This window comes from Bombus huntii, chromosome 1 (genome assembly GCF_024542735.1).
Source record: "Bombus huntii isolate Logan2020A chromosome 1, iyBomHunt1.1, whole genome shotgun sequence".
In the NCBI taxonomy this organism is placed as follows: domain Eukaryota; kingdom Metazoa; phylum Arthropoda; class Insecta; order Hymenoptera; family Apidae; genus Bombus; species Bombus huntii.
Genome location: NC_066238.1, coordinates 8,709,539 through 8,728,547, shown reverse-complemented (window position 1 = coordinate 8,728,547; position 19,009 = coordinate 8,709,539). Strand labels below are relative to the sequence as shown.

Below are 19,009 nucleotides of genomic sequence, written 5' to 3'. Positions count from 1 at the left end.
AATCTGGGCCTTGATCGGGTCTTACATCGCAGCTGCAGGTGCCTTTAGAAATTGGCGGCATAGCAGACTCGAGGTAGGGTTGACGAGAGAAGTTCTCGAAGGGGGACCGAGGGCATCGGGCCGTCGATGCTGCACGCGCCTCTGACACACCGATGCCACCGATATCTTCTTAAACTTTCCTATCCGCTCATTCATGCCCGGCTAAATGCCTATAATTTCCGGGATGATTACAGGGCACCGTAACCAACGCCCTATAGACCCATGCTGTTCCACCGCGAGAGCTCGTTACACGAGACCCCCGAAATTGAAACGGAATGAGCTCCCTCGCCTTCCGTTCTCTCTTTTTCGCCCTTTCTCGTGCTTTTCCTCTAGCTTCGACTTACCCGAGCCACCCTAGCCACTACGCTCCTCGTCAGCGACCATAACGATATCTAAATTTTTCGTTCTGCTCTCACCGACCCATCCATAAACTCCATCGCAGGATTATTGCAGGTTGCTCCAGTTAAATAAACAGAGAACAGAAAAGGCACGGAACAGCTGGCTCCCTTTTTTCGATTTTGGTGCTTCACTTAGCCAAGTTTTTACACTCGTGTCACGTTCCGCTTCGAAACACGATGCTTTCAGAGTGGCAACGAATTAATAACGAAGCACGAAACGGTTAACACGCCCCGTGTTTTAGCAGAGTCGAGATCCGAGATCGAAAATCACTTGAAAAATTAGCGGCGAAAGATACGTTCGAGCCAACTTTCGAATTCGCGTGAATTTTAAGGACGATACAATCACTTTACCGGATACATATATCGAATAGTTAATTCGATAAAACTGATCCGATGTCGTTGACGGAATCGTTCCGGAGAAAAGTGCATCGTGTCGATGGCATCGTGCCCGCGATAAAACTAGCCCCCGATGATCGCGTGCACGAGAACATGCTTTTAATTGTAACGCGTCAATTAAGGGGTAGCACAGATTTGATTCCACATCTATAATCGGAATTGGTTAACGGAGTTTAAACTATATTGTTATATAGAGCGTATCCATTTTTTGAGAGAATAGAATCGTTCGAACTCTTTTTACCGATCCCATTCGAGCATACGAAGTATCGATCTCACCGATATACCCTGCAGAGTATTCGCGGAGGTTAAATTGATTCACGCTGTCGTTGTTATCAATTTTCACGACAATTTTTTAAAACGTCGTACAATTTTCCATGTTCGTTTCATGGAACGCACTATGGTGAATGTTTCAACGTTTCAGTGGAACTAAACCAGTCCACTATGTTATTATGATAACGCGTGACAGTGCAATCCACCTGTGCTCCGTGTAAATTATTTAAAATACAGCTTCACCTAATATACGAGTCTTCTAATTAGTTTAAACACTATACTATCGGGGAAAAAGTTACGCAAAAATGTAAATGGTCGCCTATTACACGATAATAACGCGTTAGCACGGAAAAAATGTAATAAATCAGTAACGTAAATCATCCGTACCGGTTCCTATCGATCTTAACGCACACGTGATTTCTCTCTCGATTCGAAGCGAAAGGATACCGGTGTTTGCAAAAACTGTAACGGTTCGATCCCGATCTCCCACGCTTTTTTCGTTCGACCGCGCACCGAATCGATCGAATATCCCGATCACGAGAGTATCGTAGCAGCGAGGAAAAAAGAAATCAACTGCTCACCTCCTGTTGCTGAATTAGGAAGTCGGGAGCGGGTGGTGGCGGGGGTGGTTCCGTGGCGGAAACCTCTTGAAGCAGTCCCACGTGCTCCCAGCAATCTTCCGATATGTCCATGATCGTCCCTCCTCTTCCTCCTCCTTCCTGTTCAAATGTCTTCGGGGCGAACGAGACACAAAATCCGCGCGGCGGGACGTCGCGACTCGGATCAATCTGTTTCTCCTGGTCGGTTGTCTGGTTCCCAGATCTTCCTCTCTCTCTCTCTCTCTCTCTCTCTCTCTCCCTCTCTCTACCTCTTCTGATTTTCTCCCTTAACAGCTGGTTTCGTGGAAAAACCGGAAACTATATCTAGACACGCTTGGTCACTCTATCTTTTCTTTTCTTTTCTATTACCAAGTGTTCCCTCTTTCTCCCTCTCACGATGGCTGTCTCCGCAGCCGGAACTCTGTCACTCGTGAACCGGGATACGTATAGCAGTTCGAGGTAGTCGTAGACGGACGACGCGCGAAAAAACCGAACGGAGAACGCACGAACACACGGTAACCGTCGACACGGCGTGTCGCGTGACCCGCGTTCTATGACGACGACGACGGCGTCGAGGACGACGACGGCCGTCGGTGGTGGTCAGTCGGCGTGGAATGAAGTTGGCCCGCGGGTTAGGTTGGGTTAGCCGAGCCGGAGTTGCAGCATCAGCGGAGAGGGACGAGAGGGCAGAGCGCGCGAGCGAGCGAGCAAGCCGCCGAAAGAGGGGAGAGAGAGGAGAGAAGAGCAGAGAACAGAACGGAACAGACCGGAGTAAGCGAGCATTGGAGCGAGCGAGAGGTGTCGAGGGGCGAACCGACGAGGGAGAACGAGATACGAATAGTCAGAGAGCTGGAGAAAGGGGAAAAGAGAGAGGGAGAGAGAGAGGCGTAAGGCGTAAGTCTGCCCTAGTCGCTCGCTTAACCGTGCAGGAGGTGGCGCCAATATAACCCGTACTCCACCTCCGTCCGACAAAGAGCTTGCGTATACCTGTATGCGCCTGTTGGTAGGCCATACCGCCTACTGACTACCGTATTGCAGGATTTGCGTCCGTGCCGCCTGTAATTATTCCGATTTCACTTATATTCCGTCATACCCGATGTTTTTACGTCCTTCGTTTAACCGCTGCTCCCCTCGATGTACCTTTTCCCGCGCGTCTACGCCGCTCGGAGAACGTGACTTTGTACTTCTGCTTCCAGCCTCTGTGTGGGTTAAGCGAACAAGCTTCACGATTCCGTCTACGTTTCCGCGATGACATCTTAGGAAATGTAAATGACGACGCCCTCGCGTCACGGTAATCGTCCTCTCTGTGTCATTCCGATCGGTCAACCGAACACACAGGATATCGATGCGCGCTGTAAATCTTCTGACCGGCGATTAACACTTTCTTCTACCGCCCAGTCGTTCTTTTCGACTAACGTATATTGCGTTACTTATCGCAATTACCGCAATTCTCCATTTCCTCGAATCGATCTGTCGACACGGGGACAGAGAACGATAGTTCGCTGGCGCCGATAAACGATCGTTATCCATGATCGAACTGCCCTTACCTTTCACGTATACCTCCCGGTAATCGGCGACGACGTGGGCGGCGTAGCGGTCTCTCTGAGACAACGCGAACCTCTTGCGTGAACTTGCAAAGGGTGCCCTGTGATCGTGAACGAACGTCCTCTCAAAGAGCCGGATGTTCCCTCTTCCATGTCTCGATCAACCATCGCGAGTGCGTGCCATTTGCATTGACATGTTCCTGTCTTTAACCACCTCGTTCGTACCTGTAAATTTACATTAAACTTAGATTTATATTTTTCAATTCAAATAGAACGCAGTGAAAAAATGCGCACATCCTATCCGCATTTACGCGAAACATATATTTTACGCGAGTGCACTGCGCGCATAAACATCAGCCTATGATACTTTGTCTTCGAGAACGTCTTCCACTTCCTCGTTGCATCGAGGTAAGATTTTTCACGGCAACTCTTCGTGACTGGTTTCGTAATAAGCTCGCAGGTGGGTTGAAAAAAAAAAAACGTTAATTGTACCTGTCGTTATCGTGCGTCATCCACTGTTTACTATGCATTCATATTGTACAGAAGTCGTGGAACGCGAGAAATACTTTACGAGAGTAGATTAGCGGTTTAGCAGGCGCGTTATTACACGCTGTCACCGGCGCGTTGCCTGTAACTTTTTCCAGCGTTTCTTGCGACGTTCGTTACCATGCACGACAAATTGTAATATAGCCAAGAAGAGTGATTCGCGCGATAGGTGCACACTCGTTTCGGAAACGCGTGCTACATTACGCGAGCGTAATGACGGTTCACGTACGTCAACGAAACCCTATAGTTAGAGTTTCACACTTTTTACCAGCGATACTCACCGGTAGCACCAGCACGAGCAAAGCGTTGGACAGATTTTTCGCGAGCTTACAACTTGACACATATTTAACGCGTTGTCCGGCTGTGTACTCTTTGATAGTCACGAATACTTTTCCGCTGTTCGCGCAAGCTACACGGCAGTGCGCGACTTAACACGAGCGAGCGCGCGAGTAACGAGACGCGTACAAAAGTAAAGAAGAAAGAACGAGCGCGAGGACATCGAGCAGCAAGCTGCAGTCGAACGAAGGGTTGGAATGCGATATGAATGCGTTAATGCGTCGTTACTGACAGCGACACGAATCGTTGATAGTATTTTCGGCCCTTCTTCGTACCCAGTGTACCCACCACTGGTACCTCGACGTTCATACAGTCAGCCATTGCTTCACTTTTTAATTTCTTTTTTGTTTGTTTTGCAAAATTCCCCCCCATTGGCGGGACGCGTTTTAATTTGACTGCTACCGTTTGCGTCGACCGGCGTACCTGGCTTAAAATTCTACTAATAGTCGCCACTTGGCAGTCGCTATTATCGCGCGGACACACTCTGAAATAGCACGGGTTGTCACATCGATGTCAAAGATTGATCGCAACAGACTGTGACATTCTCGTGGAACGTCGGGGCATCGATAAACGCAATTGCTGCCACATTGAAAACTCTCCGAATGACTGCTCCAATCGTTAGTCATTTTGAAAAATTCTCCACGATATTTATATTTCGGATAGTTGTATTGGGATGCCGCGTCGTTTAATAAAAAATTAATAAATAAAATAAACCGTCGACCGTGCTTTTCCTCTGAAATAGGACATGTATTTATACGAGATATTGATCTATGATCGCGTGTTAAATGTTTCGTGTGAAACGTTCGGGCAAACAGTCGGTCAATTTCCGTGGTATATGTATTGCCGAATAAAAAATGCGGAGCTATTAGCCGCGCCAAGGTATACTTTGCTCTTTTCATGGACCTCTAACCACCAACGACAACGCGACCCCGTAGAGTGTTGATCGAGCCCTCGACTTTGTATGCACGGAAAGCCGCTTTACGACGTCAACGAAGGGGACACGCGCGCTTCGGTTGGATACCAGCCATGATAATATGTAATGCCTGTATAGAGCCAAGTGCTCGATCGCGAATCTTTGAAGTCCGAACTGGCTTTTCGCCGACAAACCGGAGCCGCTACGATCAAGTACTAAAAATCATCCGGTAAAACTATGAGAAAGCCAAACATACAGCTCTCGGTGGTCATACTCGCGGGCATCGGCTGCTTCACAGTCCTTATATTCGTTCTTTTTTTGGTACGTGGAACGAGCGTATATACGGGCGAGCACCTGTGGCCACTTTAAACGATGCCGTGGTAAACGGTAGTCAGGATAGATTGAACGGTCCGATAGGGTTTTAGCTCTCTTCTTTTGCAGTGAGGATCGGGACTCGCGCTTTAACCCCTCGACTCATTAGAGCCCATAACTCTGTTCAGCGAAACGTTTTACGTTGGCTGCCGTGCGGTATACGTAGCCACCGAAAGGAAGCTCGATGCATTATACCGTATCTTAGCTTGCGACGCGTATCTCTCATGTTTCGAACGAAATTTATTCCTCGAACGTAGAGTTACGGACTCGTTAGCTGTGTACATTAATCGCGATAACTGTTTCAGAACTGAATGATCGGACCTTAATGTATAATGCAGCGTATAATACCGTAATAATTGTACGGAATCGACCTCGACGGACGTGACGTTCGACCACTGGCTTCACTTTTTTTCACTCGTCTCCTCGAAACACGGTTTTTAGGCGATCGAGACGACGAGTTCGACTAGATACGCGCTGGCTTTGTTGTCTGTTATTGCCGTTTTTCCCGCGGACCTCCCACTGTCCTTCTAACGAGACCACCAAAGGTACCGGGAGTAAAAACCGTGCAAGAAACCTGCCAAAGTACGCTCTTTATACGGGATGTTTTATATCGTAGCCAATTCGAGTGAGTGCAGTCGCTCCAATTATGGACGAATATATAAGTCGCTGCTGTTGGATACGCGCTACCATTGCGACCCTTTATATGGCAAAAACGATAGAGAGCGCGAAGTCCGTCATCGGGTTCAGGTCGAATTTACTGTTACACGTCGGCGTTGCTTGCCATCCGTGGAGAGGACAGCATGATCTAGAAGCTGTTTTTTGCCAGCGACGCGAGCGCATTTGCACCTCCACCGCGCGTTTCTTAGTTCGTGCGTGCATACACGCGAGTAACTCACGACGTCCCTACGTAACGTTCCTCTGGAATCTTTGACAAAAACCGAGCTGGCGTTAGTTCTCTCGTTCCGCCCCGTTCTCCTCTCTGCGAGATACATACGTTTCGATAAACCACAACAGGAAAAGCATTTCATTTGAAAAAAAAGCTAAAAACAGAAAACGTAGACCCTTTATCGCGGTTGTTCTTTCGCGAATAGAGTCGATTATGCGAATAGCTCGATCGAGTAACAACCGTGCTACATCGATGGATCTGCTTCGCGGTTTGGTTTTGTTGCACGAAAACCAATGGTATAGTATACCATATCCAATACTTTCATGTATGGGGTGAGGTTATACGAAATACAACGGTTCGTTTTCAAACTATACTTCTATTCGAAAACGAGTAGCTTTTGTTGCGGAACAGAGCCTACCGAAATTTTGACATTACCTATTTGCGTTTTACGTGGTCGTTGTTAGAATTTTTGAAAAAAAAAATGGGGACACGAGTTGAAAGTAGAGTTAAACGTGTCTCGTCTGAATAAACTTGTTGTCGAAAACGCTTGGCATTAATAAAGGCACACCTTGTATGCGAGCAGGATTCACGGTTACAAAGGAGCAAGTGTGCGTTGAAGTAACGTTTCACGTTGGTCGAAAGTAAAAGAAGTTGGCGGAAACCATACATTACATAATGAATTCTTGTACACGCTCGGATAAACGTGTACAGTAAAAAAGCATTCCCCTGTTGCATTGTCCAAGAATTAATTAAAATGGCGCGAGAACAAACGGGTTGGGAGAATTATAGGGAGGGTGGGGAAGGGGAAAGAAAAGAAGCTTGCGGTTCTCGTCGGAATCCCAGCGGCGACATATCACTGGGCGGTAGATCACACGAACTCTTTTGCAGTTTGCACCAGACGGATAAAGCGCTGCAGCGGCTGCAGGCTCGCGCATCTTTTACGTATGCACGAGCATAAGCATAACGCAAGGGAACATGGGTAGATGATATCGTGGATGCACCTACGGGGCCACGGGGCGTCGACGCGATTCCTTTGTCCTCGTTCTTGGCCGCTCGTTCTTCTTGCTGCAACCGCTTCGCCCCCGGACGACCTCTTGGTGCACACATTTTGTTCGCGGAAATACCACGGCCAATCTCGTGCATCAATCCTGCCGGGTTTAGAATTGTATCAAAGAACACGCTGCGTGTTGGCTACCATTTTTCCCTTTTCTCTGCAGAGACACAAATCCGTATCCTCGCGGTTGTAATTATTTTAATCGAGCCGATCTCTGATCGTGATGATCCTTGTAAAGCGGTGTTACAGAATACGCTTAATGCGCGTTCATGGTCGTGTTTAACAGCATTGTCATTTCGGCGAAACGATAGCAACCATTAACAATACTTGAAAACTTATGTATTTAACTCGTGAATCGTTTGTCCGTTGCAAAGTCTTACGCGGATCGAGCTCGATCATTAGTCGTCATTTCATTAGAATATCGTCGATAAAAGGGGTTTAATTATAAAGGCACCACGACGCTTCCTGTCCGTGGACACGCATATGCGTGCCGCACGTATACTCGGTCCCTTCTAGTGTTCTCCCTTCGTCTTTTGTGGCTTGTATATATTTTTACACACGGTAGGTGATTAGTAAGGCCATTTTCTTCATTACAAAACATTGCTGCGAAGAACTGTTCTCATTATAACTCCGCGATTATCTGGATAATCTTGTTCAAGACTATACGTATTATGCAAATCATAGACTTTCTTCTTTGTCTGTCGTATCCAGGCATCGTGATGATTATATCAACACCATTAAAAGGCTTGACTATCCGATCTTGTTATAAATTAAGTAACTTTCGCGCAAGATTTTATCGTCGCCTATCTTTTTTAATATCTCGTCACAACAAAACGTCAGAGTGCGTGTTCCTTTTAATGTCGAATAATAGATGTGCAATCGAGAACGTATAATTTTAACTTACACGTACGATAACCTTGGGTCCCAAGGTACTGATCTTAATGGCACCCTTGGGTAGTTAGTAGTGCTTCTCGTTTCAAATATACATACAGCAGCATTTATTGTATCATCTAGTTAACGTGAATTATGGCACCAGTTTTAATTTTAAGTTATACGTTTCGTGTAGCGTGTAATTAAAAAATTAATAGTGGTCCGTTTGATTCGAACTTGTAAATGTATCAGATAACGTAACAAAAGTCAATTACTTCATCGACCATCGTCGATGCGTATAGCAGCACTTAAATCGCAGTGTTTAAAGTTTAAAGCTCTATCTGGCTGTGCACGGTTATTCACATTAGTTTGTGCGACGGGTTCGTCAGCCGGATGTTTGCATCGATGGAATATAACGCGTCGGGCTGCTAAAAGGTTTTACGAATCGTCTATTTGCGCGGGCAGAATCAAATATCTAGTTCCATCGACGGTTAATACGTTCGGCTCCGAAGTGAAAAATCGGTTTTCGCGTGGCCGCTGGTTTTTATGTACGTGTATCGCGACATGGGATGCGAGCTAGCAGCTGGATCGCGCGTTACATATTCCATCGCGTCCTACACGATTATAATACAATTAAATTGACTGCTATTATGTGTTATGCATGAGGAGTAACGATTGCACTCGTTACTAATGATGTTAACAATTTTTTTTGTGGTGCAATATGATTACAGTTCGTTAGTACATTATTAAAGGAAGAAATTACACGTTGCGTTCATGTATGCATTTTCACGCATACATAATTTTTATTTGCATTTTTAAGTAGCAATTAGACATCGCTCACTTGTTCCAATGACGTACAATGCGACGGAAGGTTTTCACGATACTACCATCTACAGTATATTAATACGTACTAGACGTATATCTTCTGGTTAGCTATATTGGATTTAGAAAAATTACGTATGTATCAGTTGTCTTCGATTAACAGAATCGGAGTTCAGTTGTAATGCGTTCTGAATTCATTGCGTGTATCGTGCGACACAGAGGTCGTTTTTATCGACAGCACAGCGAGGCAGTGAAGATAGTGGCGCTGCTGTGCCGACCAGTAGTGACAAGATGGCGACGCCCAGTGAACTGTCTATCGAAGAGATTCGCGAATATTTATTGGAAAATGGGGGCACTGCTCGTAATCACGATCTGGTGAAGCACTTCAAGAAGTTCCTAACGGATCCGGAAACACGAGGTATGTTGAAAATCTGATATACGACGTAGTCGAATCACTGTCTCACTTTCGCAAGGTGTGACCCTGATGTTACACGGTGTGCTGTGTGTAAACACGGGCAGATCTTAATACTCGTCACACCGGGAGTCAAATCTAACGATACTTAGTGAATATTGCGCAAATTTACATTGCAGTCGAGGCACGAAATCGGTTCAAGGAGTATGTAAACACCCTGGCTACTATAAAGAACGAAGAGGTGCGTCATCGAGTAGCAATTTCCTTCCGCCTTGACAGCAGCGACTTGTTGCACGTTTTGCGACGTTGCCGGTTTTTCCAATATGTACTTCGCGCAATTGTTGGAAAATGAGGTTATCTAGGAAGCTTTTTTCTCCAAGATTTTCTTACTATTTCTTATCGAACACTGCGTACTATATATATCGTCGTAAAGCGTACTAGGTATTCTTTTTATTTATACAAATAAAGGTGCAAGAAAGCTAATGTTGATATATAATGTTTAAAATATTCGAGTGGTAAATTCGCAAAACGTAATACTTATGTTCGTTCATGCTGCAAGGTCGAGTCTATCCATGCATCATAAAGAAATTGCTCGTGCAGGGTGAAAGATATTTGGTTCTGAAGAAGAAGTATCGTCTAAATTCTCTGCAACTGACGTCTCCGGATCAAATCGGATCACCTATTTCCACTGCCGACATATCTACCCCGGTTTCTCCGTTACGAGTCCCGCCACCCTACCGGTCCCCACCTCCCGCACCCCTCAGTCCGCCGGCGAATAATACGAACGCACATCGCGAGGAGTCGTGTTCGAATTTCTCCCGCGAAGAAGTCGCTATCAGTGCACAGAAAAATGGCGTTGATCAAGTCGAGACCGGATTTTCAACATCGTCACCTCCCGTACCGCCACGCCGTAAAAGTCAAGATAAGATCAAGATCGAGAATAAGGAGAACGTGGACAAGAATAAGGGAGGATCAGAGGCTGTTATCAAGGTCAGTATTTGCCTTATACAAGTAAATGCAATAAAAAGAAACGTGAAATTTTATTCGGATTATGTATCATAAGGGAAGGCGAGGTGCGGTATCATTTGGTCAAGTTTAATTAACTAGTTAATTAAGAGGATATCAATTTTTTCATGTTCTGACTGAGATTCGTTTATAATACGGGAATCATAACTCGTTAAGCTATACAAGTGTTTGATAAAAGTTCACGTTTCTCGTACACACGCAAGCCACGTAGTATATGTTCTGCCTATAGTGTCCTGGTTGTGGTCGTATATGTAAATAAGTGTGCAAACGATAAAATGGTTGAACACGTTTTCGCTTTATCGGGTAATTACCGAGGCCAGATAATTTTGGTATTATTGCGCAATAGTGTTGCGTGTACATGGTTTGGTTATGTAGAAAGGTGTTCATGGTTACAGTAAATGTCACTTACGCGGTATGATAGCGTACGCAGCACACTCGACACTGGTGTTCCTCATCCTCTATCGAAAGCTTAACGTCCTTGCATAACGACACTGGTGTCCTCGTCATGAATAATCGAAAATCTTATTTTCACAACTGTCATTGTTCTCTCAGTTATTTAGCATGCTTAGATACCACGAGTATTGATGTGTTGCTTTAATTAGTATTGTAGCATGATAGTATGACATAGATAAGCACCTCTATTTAGCGTGTACTAGTCTCGTCGAGTATTTATATGTTAGCACATGGTTTTTTGTCACCCTTTCTGTGTTACTCTGTTGCTGTTTCGTTGTTGGTTCCGCCTTTTATCAGTAGCTGGACGTAGCGTTACGTGTTACTATTCTCTGAGTCTTGACAATCCGAGATATTAAACATGCAGGAAGATGAGGCCGTCGCGACGAATCCGGGCTCAACCGAGCAATTAAGCTTCCGCGAGCGGATGCAACGTTTCAACCGGATGGCTAGCGAAACCGATCTCCAAGGCAGGCCTAACGGCACTATCACACCTACTAAAAAGCGATCTGACAAGGTAACCGATAATCTAATAATTTTTTTGCCTTTCTTCCTCTTAAGATGATCAGCGATGCTCGCCGGAGCATTTTTCTTTCGTCGTCATAATGCTAGAGTCGAGGCAATTATTTTGCCGTTCTTTCATAAAATTATATCCGGTGGCCATTCGGTTCATTGACTAACAAATTTGCCGCTTCACGATACATTCCGCGCTATAAGGTGCGCCTTGATAACTTCCTAATCGCGATTGGTAATCGAGGGTATGAAATAACGGAGCAGAGCGATTGCAAAACTTGAACGAGTCGTACGAGTGTAAGAACTAGCACGTGGCAAAAATGAAAAAATACTCAAAGGTAAAGAACTGAGAGACGAAGCGTAGTAATTCCGGGAATAATGGATATTGATGTCTATTATTAATTTCATACGATATATTCGTTTGCACGAAGTTAATTATTCGAAAGTGCGTGTATATTCGTGTATACACGAGGTACGTTTTAAAACAGTTATTAAACATACAAACGGCGTAATCATGTGGCTAATTCTCTGACGTATCCCTCGCTTCGTATAAGATATCGACAAATTACTTTGCTCTAACAGAAAGCTTATATTATCTGACTATGATCTTCACGCGGATGTAATTCATGTGAGAACACGTATCAAGCAGCTCCTCAGTTATAAATAAGTATCTTTTATTTCCTCGAGATAAGATCGGTTAATAACACAAGGTGTTCTTAAACGTTTTGCTTTTAAATCATAACTACCCATCTGCTGCCGTTTCACGTTTGACACTGAGTTATCGGAGAAAAAGCGAACGATTCGAAGCGACCATGGTGGACAGCCGGCTCTCGATATATCGAATAATCCACACGCAAGGATATACCTCCTTTTTTTTTTATTTGGCGAAGAAGGGATGCGGTGCGTACAGGTCTGACCGCTCATCTTGCATACCGAATAGACTACTAAGAATCCTTTTCTCGTATCCTTTACACGCGCGCCTCCCGCCAGTCAGCTCCTTTGCATCTTTCTCTATCTGCTCTCCCGTCGTTCCACCCTCTCGCTTTCTCTTTCTTTCTGTTTCTCATCTCGTCTGTCGCTGTTCGTGCGCCGTTTATCGCGGCGAGCAATATTCATCGCATTTGAATATCCTGCGGGCGGTATCTCGCGTACCGATCAGGATGTTGCGTCGATGTTGCCGTAAATCATAATTAGCCGCGCCTGAAAATTAAAAGTGGAGGAGGCAGACGCGGCGGGAACGAGAGGATCCTTTCCGCCGCGGCCGCAAAGCTTGCCACGATCACCACCGCTCGTCCTTTACGCGCTCGATCCTCCATCATAATTTCGATATGTTTATCGTGCCGAACGATTAAAAGGATCGGCCACGTGGAACCCTTCGTGGCAATCGGAAGAAGTTCTGATCGTGCTCGCAATGCTCCAACGTTGCACAACTCGCCGACGAAAACATACCGTAAGGACCTCGACACATGTACATATTCCCAAGAATTTTCATATTCATTGTATGTATGTATATTGTGGAGGATCGTGGAACAATAGATTATTGTCTGGGTCGCCTACAATTCCGGTATTTAGATTGTTCATTCTCCGAAAGAAACGCTAAAAATCTGTCCGTTTTATGAGAAAGATTATCCGATATCTCTAACGTGTAAGCGATGTAAAGTCAACCGGAAATACGAATCGTTTGGAACGCAGTGATCGTTTATGTTTCGCTCGCCGCAAAAGAGCTCACGGGTGGCGCGTGGGCCCAACGATAATTATTTATTATTCAGCTGTCATCATCTATTTGTGGCGGTCCGTCTTTCATGTACGAATCCAACCGGCCGGTTGTTAATTTTTATTAGTCGTGAGCGTGGATAGGGTTTCGGGACATGCCGAGAGAATCCTCTCGCCTCCGGACATCCTGTAATCTCTTGGGAGCTCTCTCGAGAGGCAAGGCGTCCGCCGGGTCGGAGCTTTCTTTGCTGTAATTATCATGCAGCATGGCCATGGTATTCCGCCCTCCGCATCCTTAATGAGCCCTTCGTCTAGCGTTGTGTCGCGTGCCGCGTCGTTTGCCAGCCGGTCGTCGCATCAACACGTTTCACGTAATTTTCCGTCGTGCTTTCTTCGAAAGCCTCGTTATAGGTCATTGAATGCAGCCGTGGCTACGTGTCGACGAATGATTATAGCACCGTGACGTCGACGATTAGGGTGAGCCATGGGAATCGTGACCGAGAGGGCTCTCACATGTTTGGAAATACATTTGTCTTTAAAACGACGGTAATTTTTATTTGCACGAATATTTTCTTGGTGTGGGTCTTGCTGGTTTATTTATTATATGTATATATTAGAAACGTTTTTGTGCCATCTATTTGTTTGTTTACTTACTCTTCCATTAGTTGGTTCACGTGATAGTTACTGATCACTTAATGATCATATTTTATTTGTAGCCTGTGTGTATAGCGGATTTATAGAAACAAGTCAGATTTGAAGCAGAACAATTTACTTCCGAGTTACTAAAGTGTTTCGTAACTCCTCGTTCGCGCCAAAGAAAGGAAATATTAAAACGATGCCACCAAGTTAATGCGGTTATTCGTAGTCATCGGGCTTCGGGGCTACAGAGCCCTGGCTCGTTTTTATGTAAATTCGCTGAAAATGTGGGTGGTAAAGAATACTATTAAGAGTTGTATCTCCGTGAGAATTTTCGTAATCGTATGTATATTCCTTGCTCTTTTCACAGAATACAATATCCGTTGTAACGGGGTGGTATTCCGACGGCGTTAACGCTACGTTGAAACTTTATGCGTCCACGTCGGTCTGGTCATCCAACGGGAAGAAACGTCGTTTGTTTTTCGATGATACCGCGCTTTCTTCCGCAACGTACGCTCTTGAATGCTCGCGGGCGGAGTGGCACGCGGAACGAAGCAACAAGAAAGCTGCTTTTACTTCGACACTTGGAGGAGGACGCGTTCTAATTAGGATCACGCGTGTTCGCCGCTTCTACGGCGTAGTCTTGTCGGTAGTTCGTCCTTTCCTGGAGTCGGGAGAAAGAGCGAGACCGTGCTAGATACTCATCGTAAAGGTACCTAACACGGGCATGCCGAACTTGGAATTTCTCTCGTATAGTTCCGCATACATTAGGGACCTTCTAGGTGAAACTTGCAGGGTAGTTTGCCTCCTGGCAAAAGGAGCGAGCTCTCGTCGAGGGCTGCGAGGCGTTCGGCGTACTGAAGGACGAGCAGCAGCTACGCCGTGGCTGGGTCGAGGGTGTAAACCGCACAAAGTAATCTTACAGAATGTATATGCAAAGAGGTTCACCGACGTAGAACGGGCGAGGCTCGAGGGGTGGGGAGAGCACAGCTTGCATGATCCCATCCGCGACAACATCGACAAGACACCCCCAGAGGCAAACTTACCTCATAGTTCGAAGACTCTTCGACCTTTGCACGCTATCATCGTCTTTGCGATGCTTTTTATCCCAGTTACGAGACCGTACTTTTCTCCCGGAATTTAATCAATAAGCGCCACGCGAAACGGATACGATATTACCTGGGCGATGATATCGACGTCGAATTAGGGAAAGTATTACGTACACCGGTGAAATATTTTCGTCGTTCTTTGGTTGGTACAAGTTTGGGAGACGTTATTAATGGTTCATTGGTTCTTGACACGCCACAGATAGACTGATATCGTGGAACCTTGGTAAAAGTAAATTGGTTTATGTCCTGTTCTCTTAATTAAACGAATCGAGTCGAACTCCAGTGACAAATGATCGCGTTTCGTAAATAGGAAACTTGCTCTTCTCTATTAGGTCTCTCTTTCTTCTTATAATCGAATTTAACGTGATACATAGATAGGTCGAATATCACAGATATTTAATTCACCAGGAAATATTCCCTGATAGATTGTCGATTCTATGATAGTCAGACACCGATAAAATTTAATAACCGGTCCAGATAATTACAAGTCGCGTCGAAGGGTGGTGGGGTCGTTCGACTGGGTAATAATTTATCGGCAAACAAGAATATCGAGATCGGCGGACGCGATGATGCGCGACCCAATTTCTTTGACGCCATCGAGCGCAGGACAAATTCACCCGTACCTCCCGAGATACACGGCGCACCAATATAAACAAGCTTGTCTACAGAAGTAGTTAGCACCTACTGTTCCCCATGTAACAGTGCTAGATACGCCTAACAGGTCTGCCGACATTTATTCCAGCCTATTACGAGTTAATCTTGGAAGCATACATAGCGCGCATTATCATTTAAATTGGTGCCGTTCTACACGCGCATTAAATTTGTTTGCTTAACGGTCGCCTCGTGCCGTACGCCCTCGCGCTTCCGCAGGAATTTTTAATGTCTTCATGCGAAGGTGATTGTACACTGATGGAGAGGTGACGAAAAATAGCTGTAACCCTGCTATTTTTCATTCTGTGTGTATCTCTGAATAAAGATACCTATTAACTATACCTTATTCGTCTGACTCGTCTTCTCAAACATCGCAATGGAGATTTTATTCGTTTTTTGTTCGATCAGAAAACGTCAATAGTCGTCCATAACTGGCTTCGCTAGGACGATCAAAATTTGATAAGCTACTAAAAAATGCAAGGACATTTGTCGTAGTAGAAACCGACCGTAGTAGAAACTGTACCGAGTCGAATCGCTTGATTTCTTCGTTTCGTACACACCATTCACCGGAGACTAAGTACCTTCGTCGGCGGGTGTCCGTCTCCCGTTGTGACAGTCAGAGAATGCGTCGAAAACTGATTGTGACTGTCACGATAGCGAACGAGTCTCCACCCTTCCGGGTCACGTCGTTCTTGGTGGTCCGGTTATGGGACAGGGATTTCTTTTTTACCGCCTAAGCGTAGGTCCGCTCGATGACCTTCCATTGACAAATTGAACGAATCTGTGCTCGGTCGACGTGGAAGCTATCAAACGAATTATAGAAAACGAAGATTCTCACGCAGGATAGAAGAAAGGGAGGGAAGAAATTATAGCGTTTTGTTTCGTGACTGTGCGTATTGTAATTCATCGTCCTTATAACAGTTCGTCCTTTATTTTTACCAAAGACAAGGGAGACATACATTGTAAATTCATTAGAAAGTTTTGAGTCAGGCCGCGTCTCGTGGTCATGAGTGTCTGAACAAATGGTTGTCAGTAGATCGAAGGAGGCGTAGTTCTTACACGACATTAGCCGCAGATAAAGGCAGATACTGTCTCCAATCCTGAAACGCACGGCAGGAGCGTAGGTATCTTCTTACTGATCGACCGGATGAAACCGGGGAATGACCGATCGAGCGATGGCATTCCTTTCTGCTTGGAAGGCAGAACATGGATGAAGACGCGTAATTTGTTATCGGCACTGTAAAATGCATTCCACAGTCGCAGGAAAGAAGGGTGCGGATCGTTGCGAATTCCGATTACACTTTTCAGTACACACGTTATATTGAAATATTCAGATTAATTTCTGGAAATCGTCGAATGTCTTATTAACAAACGTTCGTTCGGATGAAGAATATAAGAATTTAGAAACGTTTCTTTCCATCGAATGTGTATTCTAGCCTGAAGATACTTTATCTTCCATTGTGCTTCCGTTACGTTCTACAATTTCTCCTGGAAATATAACCCAAACTTAGGTATCTTCTGTCAGCTGAACGACCGTTATTTTATCTTCGAATATATCGACGATCGGGTTCTCGCTTAAACGCCTTGTTCCCTGGAAGAAGCATATCTGTTGGAAGTTAATAATGTCTCTTTCACCGTCCGTGTAGAGAAACCGATACGGTTGGTCCGCCCTCGGTTCGATCTCTCAGCGAGTCTCGCGAGGTCGTCTGCATGACATTCCGGAGTCCTTTCTTTCAACCGATACAAGGACGATATCGTCCGATGCGAATCTTTCTTCGCCGCGAGGATAATCTTCCGTTAAACGGTGGTGCCTCGGTGGCCGCGAGGACCTAAGCTCGTACTTTATGCTAGTCCGTGGTACCGGTAAGCCAGGAGTGTACCTTATCAGGAATCTGAGTCGCGCAGTGAGCGGCTATTTGTATTCATAAGTCCGCGGGAGGCCGGCGCTCGCTCCTTGGGCCCTGAGTCCCGGGGCCCGTCCTAGCTTCCATTGGGTCCACGCCGTTCCCCAGGGATATCCGACCGTAGCCTGGCATCGCTCGGTCGTGCTCGAAGAAAATGGGAGAACGATGGAGAAGCAGAACGGCAGAGGGCCACGTCATTCAACCGAGGCGCCCTTCTCGCGGACATCTTCGAACGGCCAAAGTTCCACAGTGTGCGTGTACGTGTGCACGTTCTTCTTGGTTGCTGTGTATGCCGCGTGTCGGAGAATGTGACCAGTCATCGGGTTATTTAATTTTTCGAGGCACCCCTGTTGCGCATGTTTGCTCAGCCCCGCTGTGAGCACAAATTACCTCGCGACCGAATCACCTCCAGCGAAATATTCGGTCCTCGTCCTCGTCTACTCCTCCCCACGTGGCCGCTGCCAATGGCAAACTGCCATTCATGTCGGTCACACTTCGTGCCAGTATACTCTATTCCCTCCTCCTTTGCATTAGAGACCGTCTTCGTGGAAACAATACGCTCGACCGTATCTCGATCGTTTTTTGCATCGTTCTTTGGTACGTACAAACTCTCAAGTTGATTCTTCGAAGAAAAGGATCATGAGATATTGTTGACGGAGTGTTTCTTTTGACTGATTTCCCAGCCATGCATCAAGCAGGGACACGGTAAAGGAAATGGTTCATTAGACGCGACGATTGATCTACTGTTCTGATAATTAGTTCTGGACGGGCGTTCGATGTACAAGAGACGCTCGGGGTTCATCCGCTGCAGTTGCGGGGGTGTTGCAGCGTAGCACCAGCTGACCCCCTTACGTACAGAGGACACGAGACCAAAACGGACATGGCTACGTCCTGCGACGTAGTCTAGGCGCGTATATATACGGTCAGCCCACCTCGCTATCTATATGCTAATCCATTGAGATGGTACCCGCAGATTACACCTCGGAATTAGCCCAGAGACTGGGGTATCAGGGCCGCACAGACAGGCCGACCTGTACCTATACGTACCTTTATCCCACCTTATACACGTAACCTGTCCCGTCGAGCGCCTGCTCTCGCCCTGCACTTACAAGCCCGTGTGTATAGACTTCCATACGTACACAGGTAGACACGGGCACACGTACAGGTGTGTACGCGTACCTGGTGGAACCGTGGCTCCGCGTTTGGCGGAGGACCTCGGTGACTCGGCACTTCCAGTTCGTTAGCCCGTGTTAATAACGTTAAAGAGGATGCGATAAACTCGTTAGGAGACGAAACTACGCTCGAGGATGGTTAAGCCTGATCGTCGTGAGCTTACGTCGTTTCTTTCATTAGTGGATTTGCTTATAATCGAAAGAAAATTCATGAATGAACGTAGTGTATTTTTAAACGTTAGGAATAAGATAAGGACAGAGAGAGATAATTTCGAATAATCTTGGAATAATCCGGTGGTCGAGTGACAACCATAATTGCTCGCAGAATCATCTCGTCGGAGTAGAATCGCGTCGATTAGCATTGTAAAAGGTCCTTGA

At 45.8% G+C, this 19,009-nt stretch overlaps 3 protein-coding genes across 4 annotated transcripts in view; 1 reads left to right on the top strand and 2 right to left on the bottom strand.

Annotated features, from left to right (window-relative positions):
- Nucleotides 1-1,923, bottom strand: part of LOC126872681 (homeobox protein caupolican-like) — a 75,231-nt gene extending 73,308 nt beyond the window's left edge. Inside the window, exon 1 of the mRNA XM_050632809.1 lies at nt 1,685-1,923. Coding sequence (XP_050488766.1) covers nt 1,685-1,795 — 111 coding nt within the window. The 5' untranslated portion in view covers nt 1,796-1,923. The remainder of the gene's footprint in view (nt 1-1,684) is intronic.
- Nucleotides 1,924-2,611: 688 nt separating this feature from the next.
- On the bottom strand, nt 2,612-4,449 carry LOC126868637 (uncharacterized). Its single transcript, XM_050624340.1, has 4 exons — nt 4,404-4,449; nt 3,435-3,471; nt 3,250-3,372; nt 2,612-2,758 (listed from the first exon to the last, which is right to left on the bottom strand). Exons 1-4 carry the CDS (start codon nt 4,447-4,449, stop codon nt 2,620-2,622), a joined length of 345 nt encoding a protein of 114 aa, XP_050480297.1. The 3' UTR covers nt 2,612-2,619.
- A 4,850-nt stretch (nt 4,450-9,299) lies between these two features.
- LOC126867844 (ankyrin repeat domain-containing protein SOWAHB-like) overlaps nt 9,300-19,009 on the top strand; it is a 68,622-nt gene continuing 58,912 nt past the window's right edge. For both annotated transcript variants that reach the window (XM_050622844.1, XM_050622855.1), the window contains exons 1-4: nt 9,300-9,463; nt 9,637-9,698; nt 10,058-10,447; nt 11,301-11,450. In XM_050622844.1, coding sequence (XP_050478801.1) covers nt 9,337-9,463; nt 9,637-9,698; nt 10,058-10,447; nt 11,301-11,450 — 729 coding nt within the window. In that variant the 5' untranslated portion in view covers nt 9,300-9,336. The remainder of the gene's footprint in view (nt 9,464-9,636; nt 9,699-10,057; nt 10,448-11,300; nt 11,451-19,009) is intronic.

Excerpts from the sequence above, each read along its gene's own strand:
- LOC126868637 (XM_050624340.1), bottom strand. The coding sequence starts at position 4,449 with ATGGCTGACTGTATGAACGTCGAGGTACCAGTGGTGGGTACACTGG. Across the intron at positions 3,472-4,403 it reads ACCAGTGGTGGGTACACTGG|GTACGAACGAGGTGGTTAAA; the intron begins GTACGAAGAAGG and ends GTAAATTTACAG. Across the intron at positions 3,373-3,434 it reads AAAGACAGGAACATGTCAAT|AGAGGACGTTCGTTCACGAT; the intron begins GCAAATGGCACG and ends TCCGGCTCTTTG.